Source organism: Nesoenas mayeri (assembly GCF_963082525.1).
Source record: "Nesoenas mayeri genome assembly, chromosome: 24".
In the NCBI taxonomy this organism is placed as follows: Eukaryota; Metazoa; Chordata; class Aves; order Columbiformes; family Columbidae; genus Nesoenas; species Nesoenas mayeri.
Window position 1 is genome coordinate 1922568 of NC_137546.1, and position 21336 is coordinate 1943903.

The 21336-nt window shown below is 47.8% G+C and overlaps 2 protein-coding genes across 4 annotated transcripts; both read left to right on the forward strand.

Moving 5' to 3' along the window:
* Positions 1-534: 534 nt before the first annotated feature.
* Positions 535-8856, forward strand: LOC308049137 (C-signal-like; the record flags this gene model as incomplete). Its single annotated transcript, XM_080358594.1, has 6 exons — positions 535-675; positions 6735-6786; positions 7031-7218; positions 7433-7588; positions 8430-8540; positions 8743-8856. 6 exons carry the CDS (start codon positions 535-537, stop codon positions 8854-8856), a joined length of 762 nt encoding a protein of 253 aa, XP_080214720.1.
* A 1540-nt stretch (positions 8857-10396) lies between these two features.
* On the forward strand, positions 10397-12720 carry AURKAIP1 (aurora kinase A interacting protein 1). Of its 3 annotated transcripts, none has more exons than XM_080358664.1 (4): positions 10397-10421; positions 10921-11009; positions 11519-11967; positions 12571-12720. In XM_080358664.1, exons 2-4 carry the CDS (start codon positions 10958-10960, stop codon positions 12676-12678), a joined length of 609 nt encoding a protein of 202 aa, XP_080214790.1. In that variant the 5' UTR covers positions 10397-10421; positions 10921-10957; the 3' UTR covers positions 12679-12720. The 3 variants fall into 3 exon arrangements, with proteins under 3 accessions (XP_080214790.1, XP_080214789.1, XP_080214791.1); XM_080358663.1 differs by having other exon boundaries at positions 10398-10464; positions 10919-11009; XM_080358665.1 differs by having other exon boundaries at positions 10421-10476.
* The last annotated feature ends 8616 nt before the right edge of the window (positions 12721-21336 follow it).

Below are 21336 nucleotides of genomic sequence, written 5' to 3' on the forward strand. Positions count from 1 at the left end.
GTGAATGTTTTAAAAGTTTTCTGATCTTTTAATAAAGAAAATTAAGAGTAATATAGTAGTGACAGATATGATTTTTTGAAACGGGGCATTTAGGAAGAATGAACTTATCTCCCCCTGCGGGACGCAAATCGTTTCCTGAGCCCCCTCTTTCCTTCCGTGGGGCGGGGGACCAGGGGGCAAAGCTCAGCCCGACCCCTCCGGCTCTCGGGGCGCTCCCGGGAGCCCAAACCGCCCCGAGCCCCCCCCTCGAGGGCCCTTTCCCGCTGCAGCCGCCGGGGATCGGGAGCCGAGCCCGGGGGGATTCGGGGCTGCGGGCGGCCGGGAGGCGCTTTGGCTGCGGCCAAAGGCCGCGGAGGAGGCGCTGAGCCCAGCCCAGCTGAGCCGAACCCAGCTGAGCCGAGCCGGGCGGGGCGGCGGGAGCGGGATCGGGGCGGTGCTACCGGCTCCGCGCCGCGCAGGTTCAAGAGCCGCGTGGGGCCGCGCCGGGAGCGGAGTGAGTTACTCTGTACCGAGCTTAACTAAGCCGAGCCCAGCATGGCCCAGCCGCGCTGCCGCTCGGTGCTCATCACCGGCTGCAGCCGGGGCATCGGGCTGGGGTTGGTGCGGGGACTTGTGGCCGCCAGCGCCTCCCCGGACTTTGTCTTTGCGACCTGTCGGTACCCTGAGAAGGCGCAGGTAACGGGCCGGGGGCGGCGGGGCTCCCCGGGCGGGGGTGCTGGGAAACCGCGCATCCTCCAGAAAAGCCGCTCATCCTCTGCTCCGTGTGTGCCGGGACGCCCCGGTACCGGCGCTGCCGGAACTCTCGGGAGAGCAGCTTGGCTGGAGCTGCAGCCCGGAGAGCGGGTCCTGGTCTGGGGGGGTGATGGGGAGGAGAAGGAAAAGGCACTTGTGGAAGCACAGGACAGGTCGGGCATCTCCGTGCCCAAGAGCAGCGAGTGTCCAGGGTGGGATGGGAGCCGGGGCTGAGCCCACCGGGGGCGGGTGGATCGGGCAGAGCCGGTGCTGGGAAAGTCTCTGGGGCTGGAGGTCAATTAAGCTCGAGATTTTGCCATTCGGGCGCTTCTGTGCGTTCCCGGGAGGAGCGGAGGCAGCTGTAGCATCTCAAGCCCCCGCCAGCCGCTTCTTCCAGCCCCCAAGTTTCTTGCTATATTTGCAGCTGGAGTTGTGCATGGACCTCTGAACCTTTGGGGGACAAACTGACAATGAAGGCTCTCAATCTGCTCACTCTGTGGCCACCAGCGTCCCCTTGTGCATCTCTGGTCTGATCCCGGCTCTCCTGGGTCAGGCAGATGCTGCCAGGGCTGCACGGCCGAACACGCAGGTATTGCCCTTTTCCTTTCCCAGCAAAGCTCTGGAGCTGCAAGAATCCGAGCTCCCAGCTCTGTGACGGTCTCAACCCCCTGTGTATTGTTGTGGGCGTTCTGTAGGAAATTATACCAAAAGCCCCATTTCTGCATCTCCCCTACTTGAAGCACAACACGGAGCTGCCTTGCGAAAGGCAAATTCCCTGGTGTGTGCAGAGGGAAACGTCTTCTGCATCTGATCCATCTTGGTGCCTTTTACTGTTTTCAGTGATCACACCATGCTACTGATAAACAAACTGTAGCAACTGTGTTTACTACTTATAGTCACACCAAAAAGACTCTAAAAGCTGGTGCCGAAGCTCCCGGCCGAGGGTGATGGTTCAGAGTTGCTCAGAAAACACCTGCGGTCTGAGCACTCGCTTCTCCGGCAGAGACTTATAAAACTGAAGGAAAAGGTCTTAATTTTGTTTCTTGTTGTCAAAACAATCTCTCCGGCACAAAAGCGCATTTAGGATGTTTCTAAATGGAACGGCTGAGTCCAGCAGGACTGAGCTGTGGTGCACAGAGCACCTTTCAGCCCCCCCAGCCCCACCTGAACAGGTATCCACTACCTTTCTGTTGGCTTTTAACTCCCCTTACGCGACCTGGCGTCTGTCCCAGGTGTATTTCCTATTAGCGATTGCACAACGATGCGGTGCAGGAAACAGCAGAGACATCTGACCTGTGTGCGATAGAAATCTCCCCGCTGCCTTGTTTGTTCTAAAGCTGCTTTAGCTGGTGCTGAGGGAGCTTTTTCACCAATTAGCCCTTATGTTCATCAGTGATTTCTCATTATAATAGCCTTGGATCAATTACATGGAGAAGAAGAAATGTTCCTTCAATAGGAAGAGCATCCTAGGAAACATTATATGGATGTATCTTAACACAATTTGAGAGGCTTTTGCATGCCAGTGCTTAAAAATCCTGAGCAAAAAAGCTGGGAAACCTGCACAAGAAGATGAAATAGCCTTCAAAGAGCGGTGTTTCCTTTTGAGGGGGGGGACACAAAGTTTGTCCTTGGTGGATGTGGGTGGGTTTTTGTTCTTTGTAAGGACCTCCAGGCCACGTGCTGCGCGCTGGCAGGACATCAACAGAAACCCCTGCAGCCAGCTGAAAGCAGATTTCGAACAGATGCGTTTGGAAGCTCCACGAGGAAGAGAAATCTTTACGAAAGGCACTGCAGTAGTGTCCCCAGTATAATCTGCCCCGTCTGCCATGCAGAACGTCGGCACAAAGCTCCCTGGCATTCTGAGGTGTGTTTGCCATTGACCGTCTCAAAGTTTGGACCAATTTGGCAACGTTGCTTGAGCGCGGCATGGTAAGGAAAGGCAAAGCTTCCATGATTTTATTTCATTTGATTTTTTTTCCACTCCAGAGAGAACTTTTTGCCTTATGGTCAAATCTTTAAAGCCCCAAGTTCCTGCGCTCAGAGCCTGGCGCTGCAGCCGTGTCTTGGTGCACATGGAATGGGCTTTGCCCACCCAGGACCTGCTTGTTGCCCGTGCGGACTGGGCTGTAAAGTCGAGCGACTTGTTCTTCCTCCACACGCCCGAACTGTCAGCGTTTGCTCTTTATCTTGACAGTGATTCGAACGATCTAATTTTGTTTCCTCCCGTTTTGCCTTGCGGTGAGCGACCACCTGAAGGATCCTCCTTAAGACGAGTGCGCTGCCCTCCGCTTCCTCTCCTAGATTGGAGGATGAACCTAGAGAACAGCAATTTTGGACAGTTCTCTTGAATTCTGCTCTCAGCTGGTTTGGTAGAGCAGAATGCAGGGAGAGGTGGGGGGGAAAAGGATGGGGAGAGCTTAAATGAAAAGCCTTTTAAAAATAACCTTCCATTTTTCAGAGGAAAAGTGGCTAAATGTGCTTAGCTACTGGCAAATGCAGCGCTCGCCTTGGGGACAACAGTCAGCAGCAATTCCCCTGTAGCCGGGTGTTATCCAAAGAATTTCTGCTACACTTGCGTACGGTGGGTTTCTCCAAACAGACAAGAGCCCCAAAGGACCTGAATTTAGCCAGAGATGCTGGAGCAGAGTCTGGCTTTGCTTTCCTCCCCGCGGAAAGCAGCAGCTCTCCCGTCCCTCGCTAACCCTGGGATGGTGCCCAACAGCTGCAGGCGTTTGCATGTGAGTCTGCGCTGGCACAAGTTGTAATACTTTGGGTTCTTGTGCCGAGCAGCTCCTAGGTGGCCTCCCCAGAACATTTGCCTAACAAATGGGCTTTTAGATCGCACGATAACGTGCAGCAGGGCCCGTGGGCCATCGAGATAACCGCTGCCTCTCCTGGAAAAGTACCGCGTGAGACTCCTCAGCCGCATTCGGGTTCTGATCTGCCTTTGCTTGGGCTGCTCCGGCACTGAGAGTGGAAGCAGCTACAGATCTCTCGCACAATAATCCTGACTCCCCACCTTGCGCTCCAGATGGACAAAACCACAGCACGGTTATGATCAGGCAGCCTGGATGGGCTCGAGGACCCGTCTGTCATTCTCCTCCCCTCCTGCTTTTCTTTCTTCCCAATTAAAGGGAAAAAACTCTGACCCAAGGTCTAAGCCTGTGCCTAATGATGGTGCTGTAGAGCCCCTCTGAATTCCTGAGGTGTGGAAAGGAGAAATGGCATTCTGGGGAAGCTGAAGGGATCCAAAGGGCCACGGTGTAAGTCTGCTCACGGTGCTTCCCGTGCTGAGCTCGGCTCTGCTGTGCTGAGCTCGGCTCTGCTAGGCTGAGCTGCCAGTGGGACCCAGGACAGGAGCATCTCTTGTTCCTCCTGTTCCCCCCCTGCCCATGTTCCCAGGTGAACAGGAAAGCGTTTGGTTCCTCTGCCAGGCTCTGGAAACCTTCCAGGGCTTAATGTGACACTGAATAGATACGGGCAAATCTGATCCATCCCTGGCTTTGTCCCCTTGGGATGATGTGAAAGGAGACTCAAGTACCTTTGCCTGACAAAGCTGCTCACAAACTACATTAGTTTGGTTGGATTGCTTCCAACTGGCCCAGTATGGCCAGGTCCTTTCGAAGAGCTGTAACCCAAGCCAATAATGCTTTCATAAAGAAAGTAAAGTAAATCTTGCTAAATGACAAAGACAACACAACATTACTGGTTGAAATCTAGCAAAAAATATCCTGTGTACCGACGAATCTGCATCTGGAGTCTGGAGTGCCGGAGGATCTTGTTTAAACTGAAGTAGGCTGACTCCTTGTTAATCGTAATTAAAATCAGCAAGCAGGAAACAACAGATGCTAATCGGAGTTTAATTTTTTCTCGGAACCCCTTAGAGTTGATTCTCATGGGTAACTATTCAGGTGCGGAACACTTCAGAGCTGCCGTGCCAAACGCCCCGTTAGGGGTTGTGCTGTGGGTTTTGTTTGTCGTGCTTGTTTTTAAATGGGCTCTCACAGTACACTGACTCAAAATGATTTAACTAAAGGTGATTCAGTCTGGGATCTGTTGGCTGTACCTATTGTCTTTAGATGAAACTGTGTAAACTGACACTAAAATATAAGCTGTGCTCCAAACAGCAGCACCAGTGAGCTCACTTATTCTTAGGTCTGTGTTGGCATTATGGGCTGTACCGGCTCTTTTAGGCTGTGCTGGGGTCCTGCCTTCCCAGCGATTTCACCTGTTTTTCACCTGTGTGTCCCTGGGTGCAGTGTCCGTCCCTGGGTGCAGTGTCCCTGGGTGCAGTGTGTGTCCCTGGGTGCAGTGTCCCTGGGTGCAGTGTGTATCCCTGGGTGCAGTGTCCCTGCGCTACTGTGTTGGCATTAAATAAAAAGTGAGCACAAGTCTGCTGCAAAACCAACCCAGCAACAAAAAAATGCTTGAAGACAACTTTGGCATCGGGCTTTTTGTTTGTTGTGGGCTTTGCTTTGGTTTTGGTGGGTTTTTGTCTTGTTTTTAATGGAGGGGAGAGCGAGGCATTTGAGAACTGGAGAGGTGACCACAGTGAGTTTATCCCTTCGGTGGGGAGTCAATAACCAGTATATACATGCACTGCAGTGATATTTTCAGAGTTCTCTGCACATGGGAGGCTTTTGATCTCTTGGATCAAAACTACCTGGGACGGGGGAAGAGGAGAAGCAGATGTGGCTGGTGGCTTGGAACGGCTGTACCTGATTGTGCTGCCATGAATCCGTGTCGGTTCTCCTCTCTGCATGTTTCTTCAAGTCACGGTAGGGAAAAGAATAGACTTTTCTGCAAGTTTTGGGTATCCTAACTGGATTTTTCAGCTTATGTTGATATCAGGTGGAGTAACATTCTTGAAGACCAAAGCTGAGTTAGCTTTATGCCCAGGAGCTGCTTGTGAGGAACGTAAATCACGGAAGGAGAAGTCACTTGTTAACTAATTAACTAAATGGAAAAACCATTTAACTTTAAACATGATTTGCATTCAGCAATTGTAATTTCATGCTGTTTATGTTCTGGAGAGTGCTTAATGCTATAGTGTTCGGAGTTCTTAATTGAACGTATTGCTTACTTCAGGAGCCTCGCAGCTGCTGTCCCTACACACATCATCTCTGGCCTTTCAGCCCCATTTAGTAGCTTGTTTCTGTCAGAGAATAAAGCAATCTGACTATAAATAAATGAACAAACCTCAAGAAGCGAGAGCACTTCTGGAGTTTATTATCAAGGAAAGGATGCTGTCAAACTCGAGTCCAGTGCACCGTCCAAAGCCATGTAATTATTGCAGACCTTGACATGGCAGAACTATTTCATGTCTGACTGTCAATAAACAAGATAGTGTGTTCTGGGCCTTTAATCTGTTCGAAACCTTCCCATTAATCTCTATCCAAAGGAAGGAATGTCTTCTATTTTCGTGCTTCTGACTTGTTCTCCTTCCTTCCCACTCCCCTCAGCAGCCTGAGCTGCGGTTGTAGATTGTCCTCAGTGGGAGAACAAACTTTCTAAACAAGCCTGGAGAGAATCCTGCAGCGTATGAACCGAGATAAAAGATGTAATGCATTATAGCCGGACGGAGGACACGGAGTTCCGAAGTGTCGCCAAGCGGCAAAGAAATACTCTTTCAGAATCAGCCCTCCTGACCCCTGTTCCCAAAGGGCTCCTGAAGAAATGGGTTTGTTGGAGCTGGAATGTTTGTCCAGGGTCGCTCAGTCTCCTAAAGACGGCTGGGAATCTGTAACCCATCTGTTAGGTCTGGCCACAATTCCCGCTTGGCTCCACGGCACAGAAAGCGAGGTATTCCAGCTGGGACTCCCAACCCAATTTAGACACACTTTGTCCAGCACCACCACCAGTATAGGACACATTTTCTCCACGTTATTCTTCTATGGAGGGGAAGTTACAGTTCTGGAGGTGCAGATCTCAAACTGCTTTGTGTAATAGCCATGGAGATATATAGATATATATGTATAACATAAATGATTTCTTCTTCCTAGGAGCTCCAGCAGCTTAGCAAGGAATACAGCAACATCAAGCTCCTCCAACTGGGTGAGTAAAGGGCTTACAGAGAAGTTATGTTTGACCAAGGTAAGAAAATGATCACTCTCATCTTAAAATAACACTGGGGGAATATAATCTGTGTAAAGACTTTTGTGCGTTGCCATCTCTGTGTGCTGCCTCAGTGCTCCCACTCAGACAATCGCCTTCACTTTGGTTCAGCACGTGTTGTGTAGGGACAGAGGGCATTTGAACCACACCGTTCACCGTGGCTGTTCTTGGCTCCTCTATGCAGATGTGGTCTGTGAAAACAGCATCAAGAAAGTGGTCAAGGAAGTGGAGGAAATTGTGGGAGACAAAGGTCTGAACTGCCTGATCAACAACGCCGGCATCAACGTGTTGGCCTCCTTGGAAGAAGTCACAGCGGAGACAATGCTCACCATTTATGAAACGAACACAGTTGCCCAGCTGATGGTCACCAAGGTAAGAACTGGGAGGAATGCGCTTAACTTATGGGACTATAAGAGACTTTTCCACCAGTGAGCTGGGCATGGAACCCAAGCGCTTCTCACCTTGGAACCGCACAGATACAGGTCCTAGTATCAAAGCTCCTCATAGAGCAGAACCTGGGAGTCTGGCTTGCTTGAACGGGTCAACAGCCAGCTGGCCAAATTAAAACTAACCTTTGTTTTCGCAGGCGTTTCTACCCCTCCTGAGGAAGGCGGCCCAGCTGGGCACAGGAATGGGCTGCCACAGAGCTGCCATCATCAACATGTCCTCTCTTGCTGCCTCCATGCAGCTCGTCCAGGCAAACGAGATGTTCCTCAAGGTCTATCCCTACCGGATAGCCAAGGTTTGTGGGCTTCCCCGGGCTGTGCTCGCTGGGTGAGGGCAGAACGGGGACGTAGAGACCGATGTGAGCTGAAGATGATGCTCTGAGGTGTGCAGCACCTCCTGGGCCATACTGACACACGAACTGTTCTTGTTCTTCACGTGGGTGGAAAGGGGACCTGTGAAAACTGTACATCTGGAGCATCTTAAGAACAAATGCTCCATCGCTTCTTCGATATAGATCCATTTCGGCGGGATTTGGCATCAAGGCAAGACCTGATGCCACCCAGTTTGTGTCCTATTAGCTGTGTTCCTCTCCAGTCTGAGCAAGACAGCAGGCATGGAACACAATCAAAGGTGTGCTGACCTCTACGTGGCAATGCCAGTTAGTGAGAGGTGTTTTTAGTTTCGTTACATCCAGAGAATGAGTTTGTACAAATAGTCAAGATTAGAGATACAGTTTCTCCTACACCGCCTACTCATAAGCTGTTAATGTGCTTGTTTTCCCTGTTCAGAAGTAAAAAACTAAACGTTTGTGTAGTGATCATCACAGAAAAACAGAGTCTTTATGTCAATATCCTTCCCCTCTGCTTTTCTTAGGAGTTTCAAATGCTACTTTACCTTCCATCATAACTTAGCTTCATCTTTGGGCAGCGAGCTTATGACAATAGAGCTTTCCCAATGCTTCTCTGAACAGATATCTCTGAGGATGAAGCCCCCCTAAGTCTGGATAAGTTACTGTGATGCTTTTGCTGCCCCTTTTTGCAAGGGACAGCACGGTGGAAAGGAGGTGCCGATCAGCTTAATGCCTTGCTCAAAGTTTGCAGACCCAGCACACTAACAGGCGGTTTCCGCTCTTGCAGACTGCGCTGAACATGATCACCCGGTGTCTTGCTGCAGACTTGAAATCGGATGGAATTCTCTGTATTTCTTTGCATCCAGGCTGGCTTCAGACAGACATGGGCGGAAACATGGTGAGCAACATCGCTTTGAAAACATGGAATTATGTCTCCCTTGTTGTCCCAACCCTTGAGCAAGAACCCGCTGCACAGAACACGCTTCCACGTGCTGCAGAGGCATGAAAATACATCCCACCTGATCCTAATTGCTCCTTAAATGTATTTTATTTCTTCTGTAGGGCGTTCCCACTAATAATCTAAGCTTGCTTTGCTCCAGGCTCCCATGCAGGTGCAAGAGGCTATTCCGGGTATTCTCTCCGTTCTGGACCGTCTTGGTGAAAAAGAAAACGGCTCCTTCTTGGACTGGCAAGGGGAGACTCTGCCGTGGTAGAAGCGCAGAGTTTGCTACAGAGACAACGTGTCCGTCACTATTTAACTTGTACCACTAATGTCTGTGCCTCCAGGGTTTTATTCTACACTAGTTGCAATAGCCAGTCTGATAGGCAGCCTCCGTCTAGGTGTATTTGGGAAGTGAGGTGGCTGACTCTTGTATTTGGTATCATTACTGCTCTGTTCCGATGCTTCCTGCAAATACTGCTGTGCTTGTAGTGATGGGTGTCTCCTGGACCCATCTAAAATAGATTAAAAAGTGCAAGTTGAATCCAGGGAATAGCTCCTCCTCACTTCCAAAGCTGAAGTGGGGGGTCAGGTAATTTCCTTTGCCTCAGAGTAAGGTCAATGTCCAGTATGGTCGTTGTGCTGGAGACACGTTGCTGGAAAAGGTCCTTTGGTTTCCTTCAGCCCTGACTGAGCCAAGGCTGAAACTGCCCAGGTCTAAACGAGGTGGATTTGGGACTTTTGTAAGAAAGTCCCCGGTGACCGCGGCGTGTCCCCAGGCTGGCGGCACACACCAAGCACACCCCTTGTTCCCAGTGGGCGACTAGCATCCCAATATCGGGGTGAGCATGTTGTTTTGTACATAAACCTCTAAGTGTCTTCAATAAAATCTTGTTTAAACAAATAGTCTGTTTACTAAGCTACTTCAGTTAATTTCCCTGTGTGTAGGTTTCTCTTCCCTGACCAGAGAACTGTACTTTGCAGGAAAAAAACCTCTTAAGCGTAGCTGTCTGCTTTGGGCTGGCTGGGTTGAACAAGGTGGGGTGTACCCAAAACCGGGGCAGCCCCTTGCTCTGGTCTGAAATACCAAAAGCAGCTGGTGAAAAAGATCTCGGTGTTCTGGCTGAGGCCGGGATAAAAGCAAAAGAACCACCGTGGCTCTTTGAAGTGTGGGATCGGTTTCACCACCGCTCCCTCATGGCAGCTGAGTCGGCACTTTCATGCAGTGCCAACGCGGTGGGTTCCTGTACCCAGGGAGACGAGACAAACAGCCAAGTAGGTGGGACGGACAGACAGACACAGGTGTGGCTGTTCCTGGACAGCAGCCACCATGAGACCTGCCCTCCGATCAGGGTGTGTGAGGGAGAGGTGTCTACCTGCTTTCTGTCACCCCCACATTGCCAGGGATATAAACTGCTCAACAAGCCACGCTTCTGCGCTCAGGCCTGGTTTTAAGGATGTCCTGATGAGACTGAGCAGGTGAACAAAACGCAGCGATTTCCTACAGCTGCAAGATGTTGACCTGCTATCAATGTGGCCGGCGAGGGGACAGCTCGGTTTGAACTGCTTAGTGTGAACTGAACATCGGGGGCTGTTGCGGCAGGACAAGGGGCGGTGCTTTTAAATTAAAGAGGGGACATTAGATGGACGTCGGGAGGAAATGTTTTATACAGAGGCTGGTGGGACACTGGTCCAGGTTGCCCAGAGCGGCGCGTTCGCAGAGCCGGCGGGCGCCGCTGGGGGGCGCTGCCATGTGCGCTGACATGTGCGCGCTGCCATGTGCGCGCTGCCCGGCGGCCGCCGGAAGCGGAAGTGGCGGGGCGGAGGCGGGCGGGGATGGTGAGCGATGGCGGCCGCGGGGCTGAGGGAAGGAAGGGAAGGAAGGGAAGTAAAGGTCGGGGCGCGGAGCTCCTGCGGGGCTCTGCCTTGGGAGAGGGGCGGTGGGGCGGCTGGGCTGTGGGAGGGAGCTGCCCGCAGAGCGCCGGGCTGCGGTGCGGCCCGCCTCGCCTCGGTAGCGGCCCCTCGCCAGGCCGCTGTTCCTCTCGGCCTTTTTTCCTCACGGTTTGTGCTGTGGAAGCAACTGAGGTGTCCAGGAGTGTGCTGGTAGGGCTGGGGCGGAATTCACCTTATTTTTAGACTTGGAACAGCGGAAGGTTTATTAATCAGCTGCCTTAGCAGCCCTTTGGGCCGGGCCCCTGCAGTGAAATCCCACAGTGCGCTGGTAAAACGAGGAGGGTGCTTAGAGTGTCCCAGCCCAGCTCTGGGGGGTTTAGGGTTAAATTTGGAGGTGTTTTTTAAACATGTTTGCCTCATTGAATAAATGTTATTCTTTTAACAGTCATTACTGGCGCTGACGGTGAACAAGGGGAATCAATATGTTAATATCGCAGCTGACTTCCCAGTTACTGAGGGCTTCACGAGTTGCAGGTAAACAGATGTTGCGTAACCCGGTTTTATTTTATTTTGTTGTTTTTCTGGGGTAATTAGGCTTCCATAAATTTATTTTCCAGCATCTAGTGCAAGAGTGGTGAGGCTGTTGTTGGTTCAGTGGTTGTCAAATGTTACGATGTCTCTAATCTATTCGGTCAGTATCTTGTAGCTCAGTTTTGACCTCTTTTAAGCTCAGGAGGAGACTCCTTAGCAGCAGGAAGGCTTTATGTAATGAACAGTTCCTAGCTATTCCAAATTGCACTCACACAGTTTACACAGTAGAGTGTTGTATAATGTAATTTTAGCAGATGGTTTTGCAACAATGTAATTAAATTCAAATTAAAAAAATATTTGCTTTTGCGATGGGAATACAGTTCTTGTAAGCAGCTTCTTTTATTAGCTTATTCTGGCCACGGTTGCATGGTGCTTTGAGAGCTGGGCAGAACTTTTCTTAAGAGACTGTTTGAAAATTCTGCCTCTGAAGTGAAATTCTTTTCCTCTCCAAGGCCATTTGTTGCCAAGGGCAGCGTCTTCCTTTCCTTGCTGTCATTCCACATCTGTGCGCTACAGCACGCAGCCGTCCAACAAGAGCGGAGCCCAACCTCAGCGGCGATATGCGCTGGACCCTGAACTGGAGGAGATGCTGATCCCCAGAAAACTTTCCATCAGCCCCTTGGAAAGCTGGCTGACCGTGCGGTACTCGCTGCCCAAAGCAGAAATCCCAGATGCTCAGGAAGAATGGAGTTATAAACCTGTCCAGCGATACGACTGTCCCCCGTCTGACGAGGGAGCTGGCGTGGAGGAAGAAGAGGGGACACTTAGCAACAAAGTTCAATGTAAGAACATTTTGAAGATTCGCAGGAGGAAAATGAATCGGCACAAGTACAAGAAGCTGCTCAAGCGAAGGAAGTTTGTGCGTAGGAGGATAAAGGAAGGCCGCAAGAAGAAACGTCAGGTGAGTTCAGGGCAGAGAGAACTTTATGACATAAATGCGCCCACTTCTCCAACTGGTTTCTGTGCTGGTGTTGGGTGATGTTTTCAGGTGGAATTGATTTGGGGAAAACTTGCAGCAGCTCAGGGACCCTTAATGAGTTCAGTATTTACTGGTGTAGTAGCTTGTTCTGTTTTGTGTTTGACCTGTACATTTTGAGAAATGGTAATTCAGGATATTTCTGTGGTTGTACATATATGTGTGGTAGTTACTGGGCATAATTTTTCTTGCATGACAGTAGCTTATATGGGTGATGGAGAAGAATGTTAGTGTTTGTGTGAAGGATTAATTCATGTGTCTGAGTTATATCAGGGAGATTAATTTCTTTCCTGTCTTGCCAGAATCTTCAGGTGCTTCCTATTGTTTTATATATATATATAAAATATATATATATATATATATATAATATATATATATATATATATAAAATATATATATAAAATCTCTATATCTCTGTATCTTATACCTGGATTCTTACTGGGACACATAGGCCATGTCTGAATACTTGAGTGTTGCTTGGTTTTTATTTCTTTTTTTATTTCTTTTTTTTTTTTTTTTCTGTTTTAGATAAAATTTGAGAAAGATTTGGAGCGCATCTGGAAAAGAGCTGGTTTGAAAAATCCTCCTGCGGGATGGCAAACACCCAAGATATTTCTGAAAAGTTCAAAGCGATAAAAACACTTGTAATAAAGTTCTAACCTGTAGTTGTAATTAAAAGATATTTAAGTACGTGGATTGCATTCAACCTTTTTCTGAGTGTGATGGAATTAGTAGGAGGAAACTTTGAATCTTGGCGGAGGGCAGACCTGAGAGCAAGATGCTTTTCTTCCCCAAAAGAATGATGTGAGGCCTTTTGTAGGTTCTGTGTGTGCGACTCTGCTCATTGTGTCAGTAGATGGCACTAAATTCAAAGCCTCTGAAACTCCCTGGCCATTCATGTTAGAGCAAGCTGGATCTTTTTGTCAGTATTTTAAGGAAAGGACGCACCCGCATTTAAAAATCTGTTAATCTTGTTAGTAAACTGTTGGCATTCTGAGAACTGTGGTGAAGTCCTGTAGAGATGTGTGGTTGACGCATTTTATAGGTCTCTTTTCCAGACCGTATGCTAACAGTAGGCAACTTTGATTAAAAAAAAATTACAAAGACGTTCCATCCTTTTCGTATTTTAAATAGGCTGCAGTTGCTTTTAACCGTGACCAGCAGGACTCTTTTGTTCAGCCTCTTGTCAGGATTTCAGCGAAGGGGAGGATGTCTGGCATGAGCCTTAGAAGCTCACCAAGCAGAAGAAGATTTGAGTGTTGATTCTGGCTCACAGGTTTGTTAAATATGCAGAGTGCATGCAGGTGTTTCTAAAATATCAATACGTGTTCCCTGCATGAAGATGCAGAGGTGAAGGCGTGACCTTCAACGTCAGGTCCATGCTTTTTCTTCCATTTACTTTGGGATAGTAACTAGAACAGAGAATTATGGAGATAGTGGGAATTACAGGGCATAATCCTTCAGTACCTTGTGACATTCCAGTACAAGTGAACCCTTGTACCATGGCAGTGATGGTGTTATATTAGGTACTTGTGTGGACAATTGCAAGTCTCCACGAAGTAGTTTATTACATGGTAGGCTCTATAAGTGCTGGTCCAGAGTGTAGTCTGCCAAGAGTAGTCATTACTTTTACATCTATTAGACATAATTACACAACCGTGTATAGAAGTCTGGAACTAATTTACAAAAGTGTCTGGAATCCATTCATGGTGGTTACTGCTGGTCTTAGTCATATAAATGGCTGTAGTCCTTTTTGCTGAAGAACCTCAGAGCTTGTCTCAGGATTTGTATCTTCTTCCTGGCAGATACTGCAGAGGCTCTCTGTCTTCCCTGGGACTAATCAGATAATAGATACGGGGTCGTAGCAACTTGCTTGAGCTCTCGACCACAGGATGAGATTTTAAACTCGCTTTGCTAAAGAGAGAGGATCAGACAGAAGAAAGTTGCACCTGTTCTGTAGGGGGAGCACGAGTACATAATACACTGTTCACAGAACTTTATTATGGCTGTTCCTCTCCAAAATACCAATGTACTTGTATACTTGGTAAATGTATGTGTGCAGGTGCATATGTAGCTGTGGTAGCAAAACAATATAATCTGCAAACAGGAAAGGTTTGATTTTTTTTTTTATGGCTCTCAAAAGATATAGGACTTGGAGACTTCTCCATCTCGTTATTCTGCTGTTCTGAGAGGAAATGGTTGAAAGTCAGTAGGAGGTTGCTTGATGGATTTGTGTATTTTTTTATTTATTATATTCTTTTTTAACATCAGAGAGAGGGGGCAGGAGTGATGCCTTCTGCATACCTGGAAACTCAGGTTGTTTTATGTCTGTATTATGGGAACTGTTCTTTCTTCCATCAATAAACTCAAGTAGGAGGAGTTCGTTAGCCCGTGGCAGAGAGTGTTTACAAGCATCTGGTACAAAACACCTTTTAGGGGTTTAATAGGACCTCGCTCCTTCTGTTACCCGACTACCATTGCCCGATAATTCCTGAGCAGAAACACTGTGTAACTTTACTCTGGTGAGCTAATACCAATATTAAATAGGACACTTTCATATTAAAACCAGTCCAAATGTTACCTGGGGTAGGTTGGTGTATGTACATTGGCTTCAGTAGCTCTGACTCGGTTCTCAGACTCTGGAGCCAGCTCTCCTTCGGTGGGTGTGAACCCTCGGCCCTGTATTCCAAAGTTAACAAACCATGTTTGTTTGCACTCGCTGAAAATGGGGCTGAAGCGATCTTACTGCTCTTGCAAACAGCACCTGTGGATAACTAACATTACATCTTTTCTTTTGACCATTCATGCTGTTCTGCTGTTGGCATTTCTATCCTGACTCTGAAAACATCCTGGTTTGGGTTCGCTTGGGCTGAGCCCAGTCAGTTACCATCCAAAAATAACAGCGCTCTGCTTAACCTAGAGCGTTGCGTTTGCAGAACTGAAATGGTTTGGAAGAGTGCATTTTGCTTTGATTTTTTTTAGTAATAAAAATCAGTAACTGTAGCTCTTGTAGACATCTGAGGCCGCTTTAAGCAAACAGCATGCTGCTTTCCTGTGGAGGTTTCCATTCTTGCCTTTCCCTATAAGATGGAGGGACAAAACTGAAACAAGGAGATCTGTGAGTTAGAGAATTTAAGACGACCATCTCACTCTTGTGTCAATGCCCTGAAATAAGACTGAATTTTTTAGTCTTGCTCACTGCATGGGCACTAATACATTTTTTGTTAATGCTACAAAACTTCTAGGAACTATAAAGCTATGAGACTTGTCCCTTACTCTCAAATGTAAGTGAAATTGGCTGTTGTGTTTCAAAATAACAGGAAGAAGGAGGAGGTTGAATGGACAGTGGGATCATATAACTGCTTGTGCCTTGTCTCCTTAGGAAATGTGGCTAAAACTTTGTTTCAAGTAGAAAAATAATGAGAAATGTTGGTCAAAAATGAGTTTTTTCACTTGTTCTGTAAACAAGATGTGGTGCTGATGAGGGAGGGAGTTTTGTTGCCTTTGGTATGTCCAGGTCTGGAGAAGATGCTCCCGGAGCCTCCCAGCAGCTTTGAGCACCTCAGAGCCCCAACACCACTCGCAAAGTGATCGTGTTAAGACAAGGGTGTGGAGTCCTGAGCAAGGAGTCAACACATCAGGTAAAAAACTAACAGCTTGGAGTTTGTCAGGTTTATTTTAAGGGAATTAACATTTTGCGGCTGAGCTTTATCACCAGCCAGTGAGGAACTGGTTAAACTTGAAGAATAAGCACTCATAGAAGAAGGTGCCAAAGGAATAAAAAGAAACAGTAGAAGAAACTCCAGCAGTTCTGGTCAGCAGAGTGACTATGTGTGAACAGCACCATGTTACTCACCAGCTCCGGTCCCTGGTGCTTTTGAGTCAGAGCCGTTTCCTCTACGGACAAAAGGTTTTCGCTGCTGTCAGCACCGAGTTCGTGGTGGAAGAGCCAGCGGGAGTCTGTCCAGCAGCAGAATCAGCAGGTACATCCTGAAGGCACAATCTGTGACCGATCACCCAGGCTTAGCCAGCCTTGATTTGGCTTCATCTGACCATCCATCTTGTTCCAGTTACAGACCAGAAGATGCTGCTGTGTATGATCTTTTCTGTTGCTTTCTCTAGGTCTGACTGGGCGTCCTCCAGAGAACCCTCAGTGCCTCATTTTACGCTCTTTGTGATGTGGGAGTGTGGCCCATATTATTATTGGCATCCTGCCATCTGGGAGAACTTCTGCTGTAGGCCCAGCGGAAGGTAGGACAGCTGCATGTGTCCTACTTTTTGCTAACATCATCCGTCCCCTGGGGAAGGGAAGAGGGTTGTAGCCCTCGGAAAGACAGGAAAACCTTTTTCTCACAAGTAATTGATGCAAAAACTTGCGACTGTGAAAAGAAACTGAGCGGAAAATAACCATCTTGATATCTGTGCCTTGGGTGCAATGCCTTCTTGAGTGATTGCTAATTATGAAATAGAGCTGGGGAGAGGAAAGGAGAGCAAATAGAAATACACGTGTGTAGCTTTCAGTATAGGGCCAGCTGGTTCTGGAGGAGGGCTGCCAAGCTAAAGCAATTTGGACGTTTCCACATGGAATGATGGAGGAATGCGTGTTACTGCGCTTGGTGTCATGGGGCTGCTCCCCAGCTCAGACTGGGAACTCTAAATAAGCTTTACTGTTTGGTTTTTGTTGGGTTTGGGGTTTTTTTTTCCCCTTTTTGAGATGGTTTGTTACCTGAGCATCCCCAGGCTTGAGGGGGTTGACAGGTTCTGTGGCACAAATTCCAAGGGATTTCTAAAGGAGGCAAAGCAAGCAGCACCCTGTTTTCTTGAGCTCAAGTTATGGTTGCTGGAGTCCTCTTGGATTGTTCTAGAGCAAACACACAGCTTGCATAGACTACCCTTAAAAGTTGGCCAGGTTCCACATTGGTGTGTCTAAATGTGGCAGTGGGATCATACAGTGTTCTGGAAAGCAACCTCCTTTCAGCCAAAATAGTTTTATTTTTAATGAAATGACCTGCAAGCCTGAGGTAAATAGCAAAACTCTTGGGGAGGCAACCTTGGAGCACCCTCTGCAGAGCCAACCTGTTAATTTTCCCACTCTTTCCCAGTCATTTCTGATCTCAAGATGCTGTGCCTGGAATCCCACTGCTTAATTATTTTAGGTGGGTGCAACGGATGGGCTGCAATTAGTGTGAGGAGTGGAGTTTCCCTTCAAAAGCTCATGGTACCCAAGCGCTGTTCCCATGGACAGAGAGACCCAAAGCTGTGGTTTGAGGCACATGCTGATGGTCAGAAAGGGGATGCAAAATGGCATCTCTCAGCTAAATGTGTCTGCTCCCCGAGTACTCCCAGAATTGTAGGTTCTTCACAGAAATAAACAGCGCTGTGTGCTTGTGGCTTAAGCTTTGCCTGTGTTGGAGAAACCTGATTTGGTGCTGCCTGGAGAACTGTGTGTTTGTGGCTTAAGCTTTGCCCGTGTTGGAGAAACCTGACTTAGTGCTGCTTGGAGAACTGCTCTGGGAAAGGCTCCTTTTAGTCCTCTGCACCCAGTCAGTGCTGCTCCTGGGTGATCGCTGCTTTTAATAGTTTTCTAGCATGGAAGCTTAGCAGGTTCCTTGTGAGAAAGACAAACAGAAATAGGGACAAATGCGGCCCAGGTTGGCCTGTCTGGTGTCTCTTTTTTTTCTGGAATCCAGAAAGCGGATGAGTAAAGCCAGGTGGAATGTCACAGTTCCGAGCTGCTGCTTTCTCTCGCATTTTTTAAGGCAAACACACTGGCTGAGTAGCTGTTCAAAGGGGTGATTCGATCCCTCAATCATTTCCTCGTGAATCTCGGTGCCGTCTACCAGCTGCCAAATTGGAGCAGCACAAGGTGTCTGTTCCCTTGCGGGAGCTCAAGGGGCCTGAGCATGGGTTTGGAAAAGCGAAGATGTTACAGAACTGCGGCTCCCGCGGGAGTGACTCAGTCCCTGTCACGGGCTGGATACCTCTTCGCTATTCAGAGTTAATTTTCAGGGATCATTTGTCCACATAAATCAAGAAGTTTTGGGGACACTCATCTGCAAGTGGCAGCTTGTCAGGAGCCCTGAAAAAGCTCCCCAGCAACACACAGTCACTGGCTGCTGCTGTGAACCCTAGAGGAACATTAACACTTGCATATACGTGCAGAGAGGCAGCTCCCGAAGTGATGATTGATGGTAACTCCAATGCGGATTTGCATGTTTTTCCATCCCCTCAGGAACTTCGTGCTTCATGTCGTGATTTTGAGCTCGTAGCTGCTATTTTTCTTTATTATTTTTCAAATTCTCGGTGTTAAAGACGCTATCTCTCAGAATAGATCAGGAGATAAATACTTAATATTTGAAACAACATACAATTTTAAAGATGTAATTTCAGTGTAGTCTCCTGAAAAGAAGCAGCAGGTAGTAACAACTCGTTTGCTCTAGAGAATCAGAATACTGGAAATTCTGGGACACGAGGGATGAAAAAGGCCATTGTAAAGTTAAAAATAAACAGGACCTTGCAAACATGAGTGAGGGAGCAGAGAACAACATAATGTGTTTTTATGTGGTCTGGTTTTAAAGACTTTTTAATTGAAACAATCATGGCAAACTACTTAACTTTGAATCTTTTCTTTTTTCCGATTTCTCATTTGTCTGATCAGGTTTTTTAGGGTGAGGACTTTGACTATGAGGGATCTACAGAAAAGGCAAGATGAAGAGAGGAAAGACTCTGCAGTCTCTTTTATTAAAAGGGTAAGCAAATTTCACCATTACCTAATGCTCTTTAGTGGCAGATTAATGGTATTTGTGGAACACACGGTTTTATGAGGAAGATTCTTAACAGGTGTAAACTGATATAGGTCCATGGCAGTTAGTGTAAGATTGATAACCTGCTAAGTATCTGATTCTGATGATTTTTTGGGGGCACATAACTCTATTTGGCTTTTCTCCCCACACCGAACCCAGCTTTTCAGATTTCGTGTTGTGGGTGAATTGCCAACGTGCATTTTTATCTTGGAAAAATAATCTTCAGGCTTCAGTCTGGGGGAAAAAAGAAACAACAAACCAAAGTGTGTTGGTTTCCTGGGCAATTTCTCTGTTTTTATAACTGGTTTCTATTAATGGTTTTGAGATGAATCCCAGGAATCCGGAGCTGAGTGCTGTCCAACAGAAGGGGCTGTTTCAATGGAGCGCCATCCGAAGATGCCCGACGGCAAGAGCTGCAGACAGGGCTCTCTGACCTTTGCTGAGGACAGCGGTGCTGGACGAACAGAAACAGACATACAGGTTAATGGTTCAGTAAGAGAGCAGCCCGCTTGGGTGCTACACCTGCACTCCGCATTCGTGCGTATCTAAGTTGCTGCTGGGCAAACTGCAAAGCTTGCTGCATTAAGCAGAAGATCAAAAAACCTCTTAAGATTCCATTGAACTAAATATCTTGCATACCTGGACGTTCACGTTAATTAATTTATGCTCCAATGCCTTTGGCGCAGAGGGAAGTAAAGGCTTTCCAGCCGGAGATCCGAGACAGGAACAAGTTGAGGAATTGTCTGCAAAGGACAGTCCCCAAATGACATTTAATGTTCAACCCTCTCGTTTCGCTTTGGGAGTGCTTGGGCACAGCCCAGCTTAGGCCATTGCAGTGACCACTGTGGGGTGGTTTGGTGAATGTTGCTTTTCTCTTTGCTGGAAACCGGTTGTCCCTGGGGTATTATTGACTATTGCTATGATATTTTATACCTACCCCATATAAGGGGTGTCAGGGATCTGCCATTCTCATACACAAGGAGTGTAGGTTTGCCTCTGCTGCTGGTTTGGTGATCGCAGTGGACTCCAGTGAAATAAAACAAAGCAGAAAAACATCTGGCCAGACGCTCAGCTTGTCATTCTGAATGTGCTCTTTAGGGAAGGCAAATCAGGGGCTTTCGTGTTTATGGCAAGGGAACAAACGTTGTACTGCTGGGTCTGTGAGACGTACGCGGCGTGTTCCATCCCTGGGGTAATGACAGGCTTCGCTTGCAGCCCTGTTATTGTGGTCGCCTTTCAGTTTTGTCCTTTTAGTTCACAGCTCTTGCTGCGAGTTGGATTATTTCAGGCTTGCTTATGGGATTCATTGCAGCTGAAAGATTTATTTTAATGAGAAAAGCTTTGCAACCAAATGAAGCCTCCCGGGAAATGCACACCCTCTGGTAATTCACGTCATGCCGTGTTACGTTGCTCTTTTCCACCAGCAGGCAGCTCTGGAGGCTCCCCCAGCCACTCCAGCCCTTTCTCAGAAAGGGGGAGTGAATATGGGTGCGTATTTAGCCCCCGGAGTGTTACAGTTTTGTCACGCTACTGGCATGATGAGGGTTATTTGAGCAATTCCCGCTAGGATAAACGGTGTCAGTGTACACGAACCCTGAACTGCAGTACCTCTGCCTTTCTGCCGCTCTGTCCTTGCAAACTTCTACCTCTGTTCATGTTTTTGGCTTTGCAGGATCCTTGCTAGCTGTCAATTAGCACTCTATTCCCCAGCTGGAGCATTCTCTACTACTTTTCAGTTGTAGGAATTAGCCTTGCTTCTGCTCATGAGTAGATGTTTTCTCCTTTGATCGTGGCAGAGTCCTATGGGTCCTGTGTTTAAAGAAGATCTAAAGAAGTTGTTGGTAATAAGCATGGAGCGTTGACAAATCATGTACAGAAGGCCTTGTACTGTAATTTGTGTCTTTATGTCAACAGAGCATTAATCCTGGCATTCCTTTTTAATACATTACATATAGCTAGGAAAATGGGGTGGAAGTGGCCAGTTCCACTCCAGCTTCCTGGGGTTTATGGTTCCCAAAATTGCAGTAAAAGGATGGAGAGTACCTCCTGCTATTAGACCTTCCCAATCTGATACTGGCTCTGTTTTTCTGGAGTGGTGGCCTTCAATCCACATTTATTGGGAGGTCTTTCAGTGCAGCCTGCAGCCACGGGAAACAAAAACGCTAAAATCAAAGAGATCGGGAAGAGGAAACTTCCTGGCAGACAAGGCTTGTCCATTCGTGTTTCCCGCTGCCTCGACTGTGCAGAATTAAAGAGTGAGCAAAAGGCAAAGAGCTGTGAAATAGCCTCCTGCGTCCCTTTTCTCCTCTTGTTCTTTCCTTCCTGTGAGTGCTTTTCTTTAGGAGACTTCAGTAGGTTCAGCCTGAACTTGGCGTCTTTCAGTCAGGAAATAGCCCGTTCGTGACAGCAGCAACCACAGCAATCTGCATCCATCCCTGCAAGAAAACAGCCAGTAACCTCTGCACTGCCAAAGCGGGGAGGCAGAAAGGTG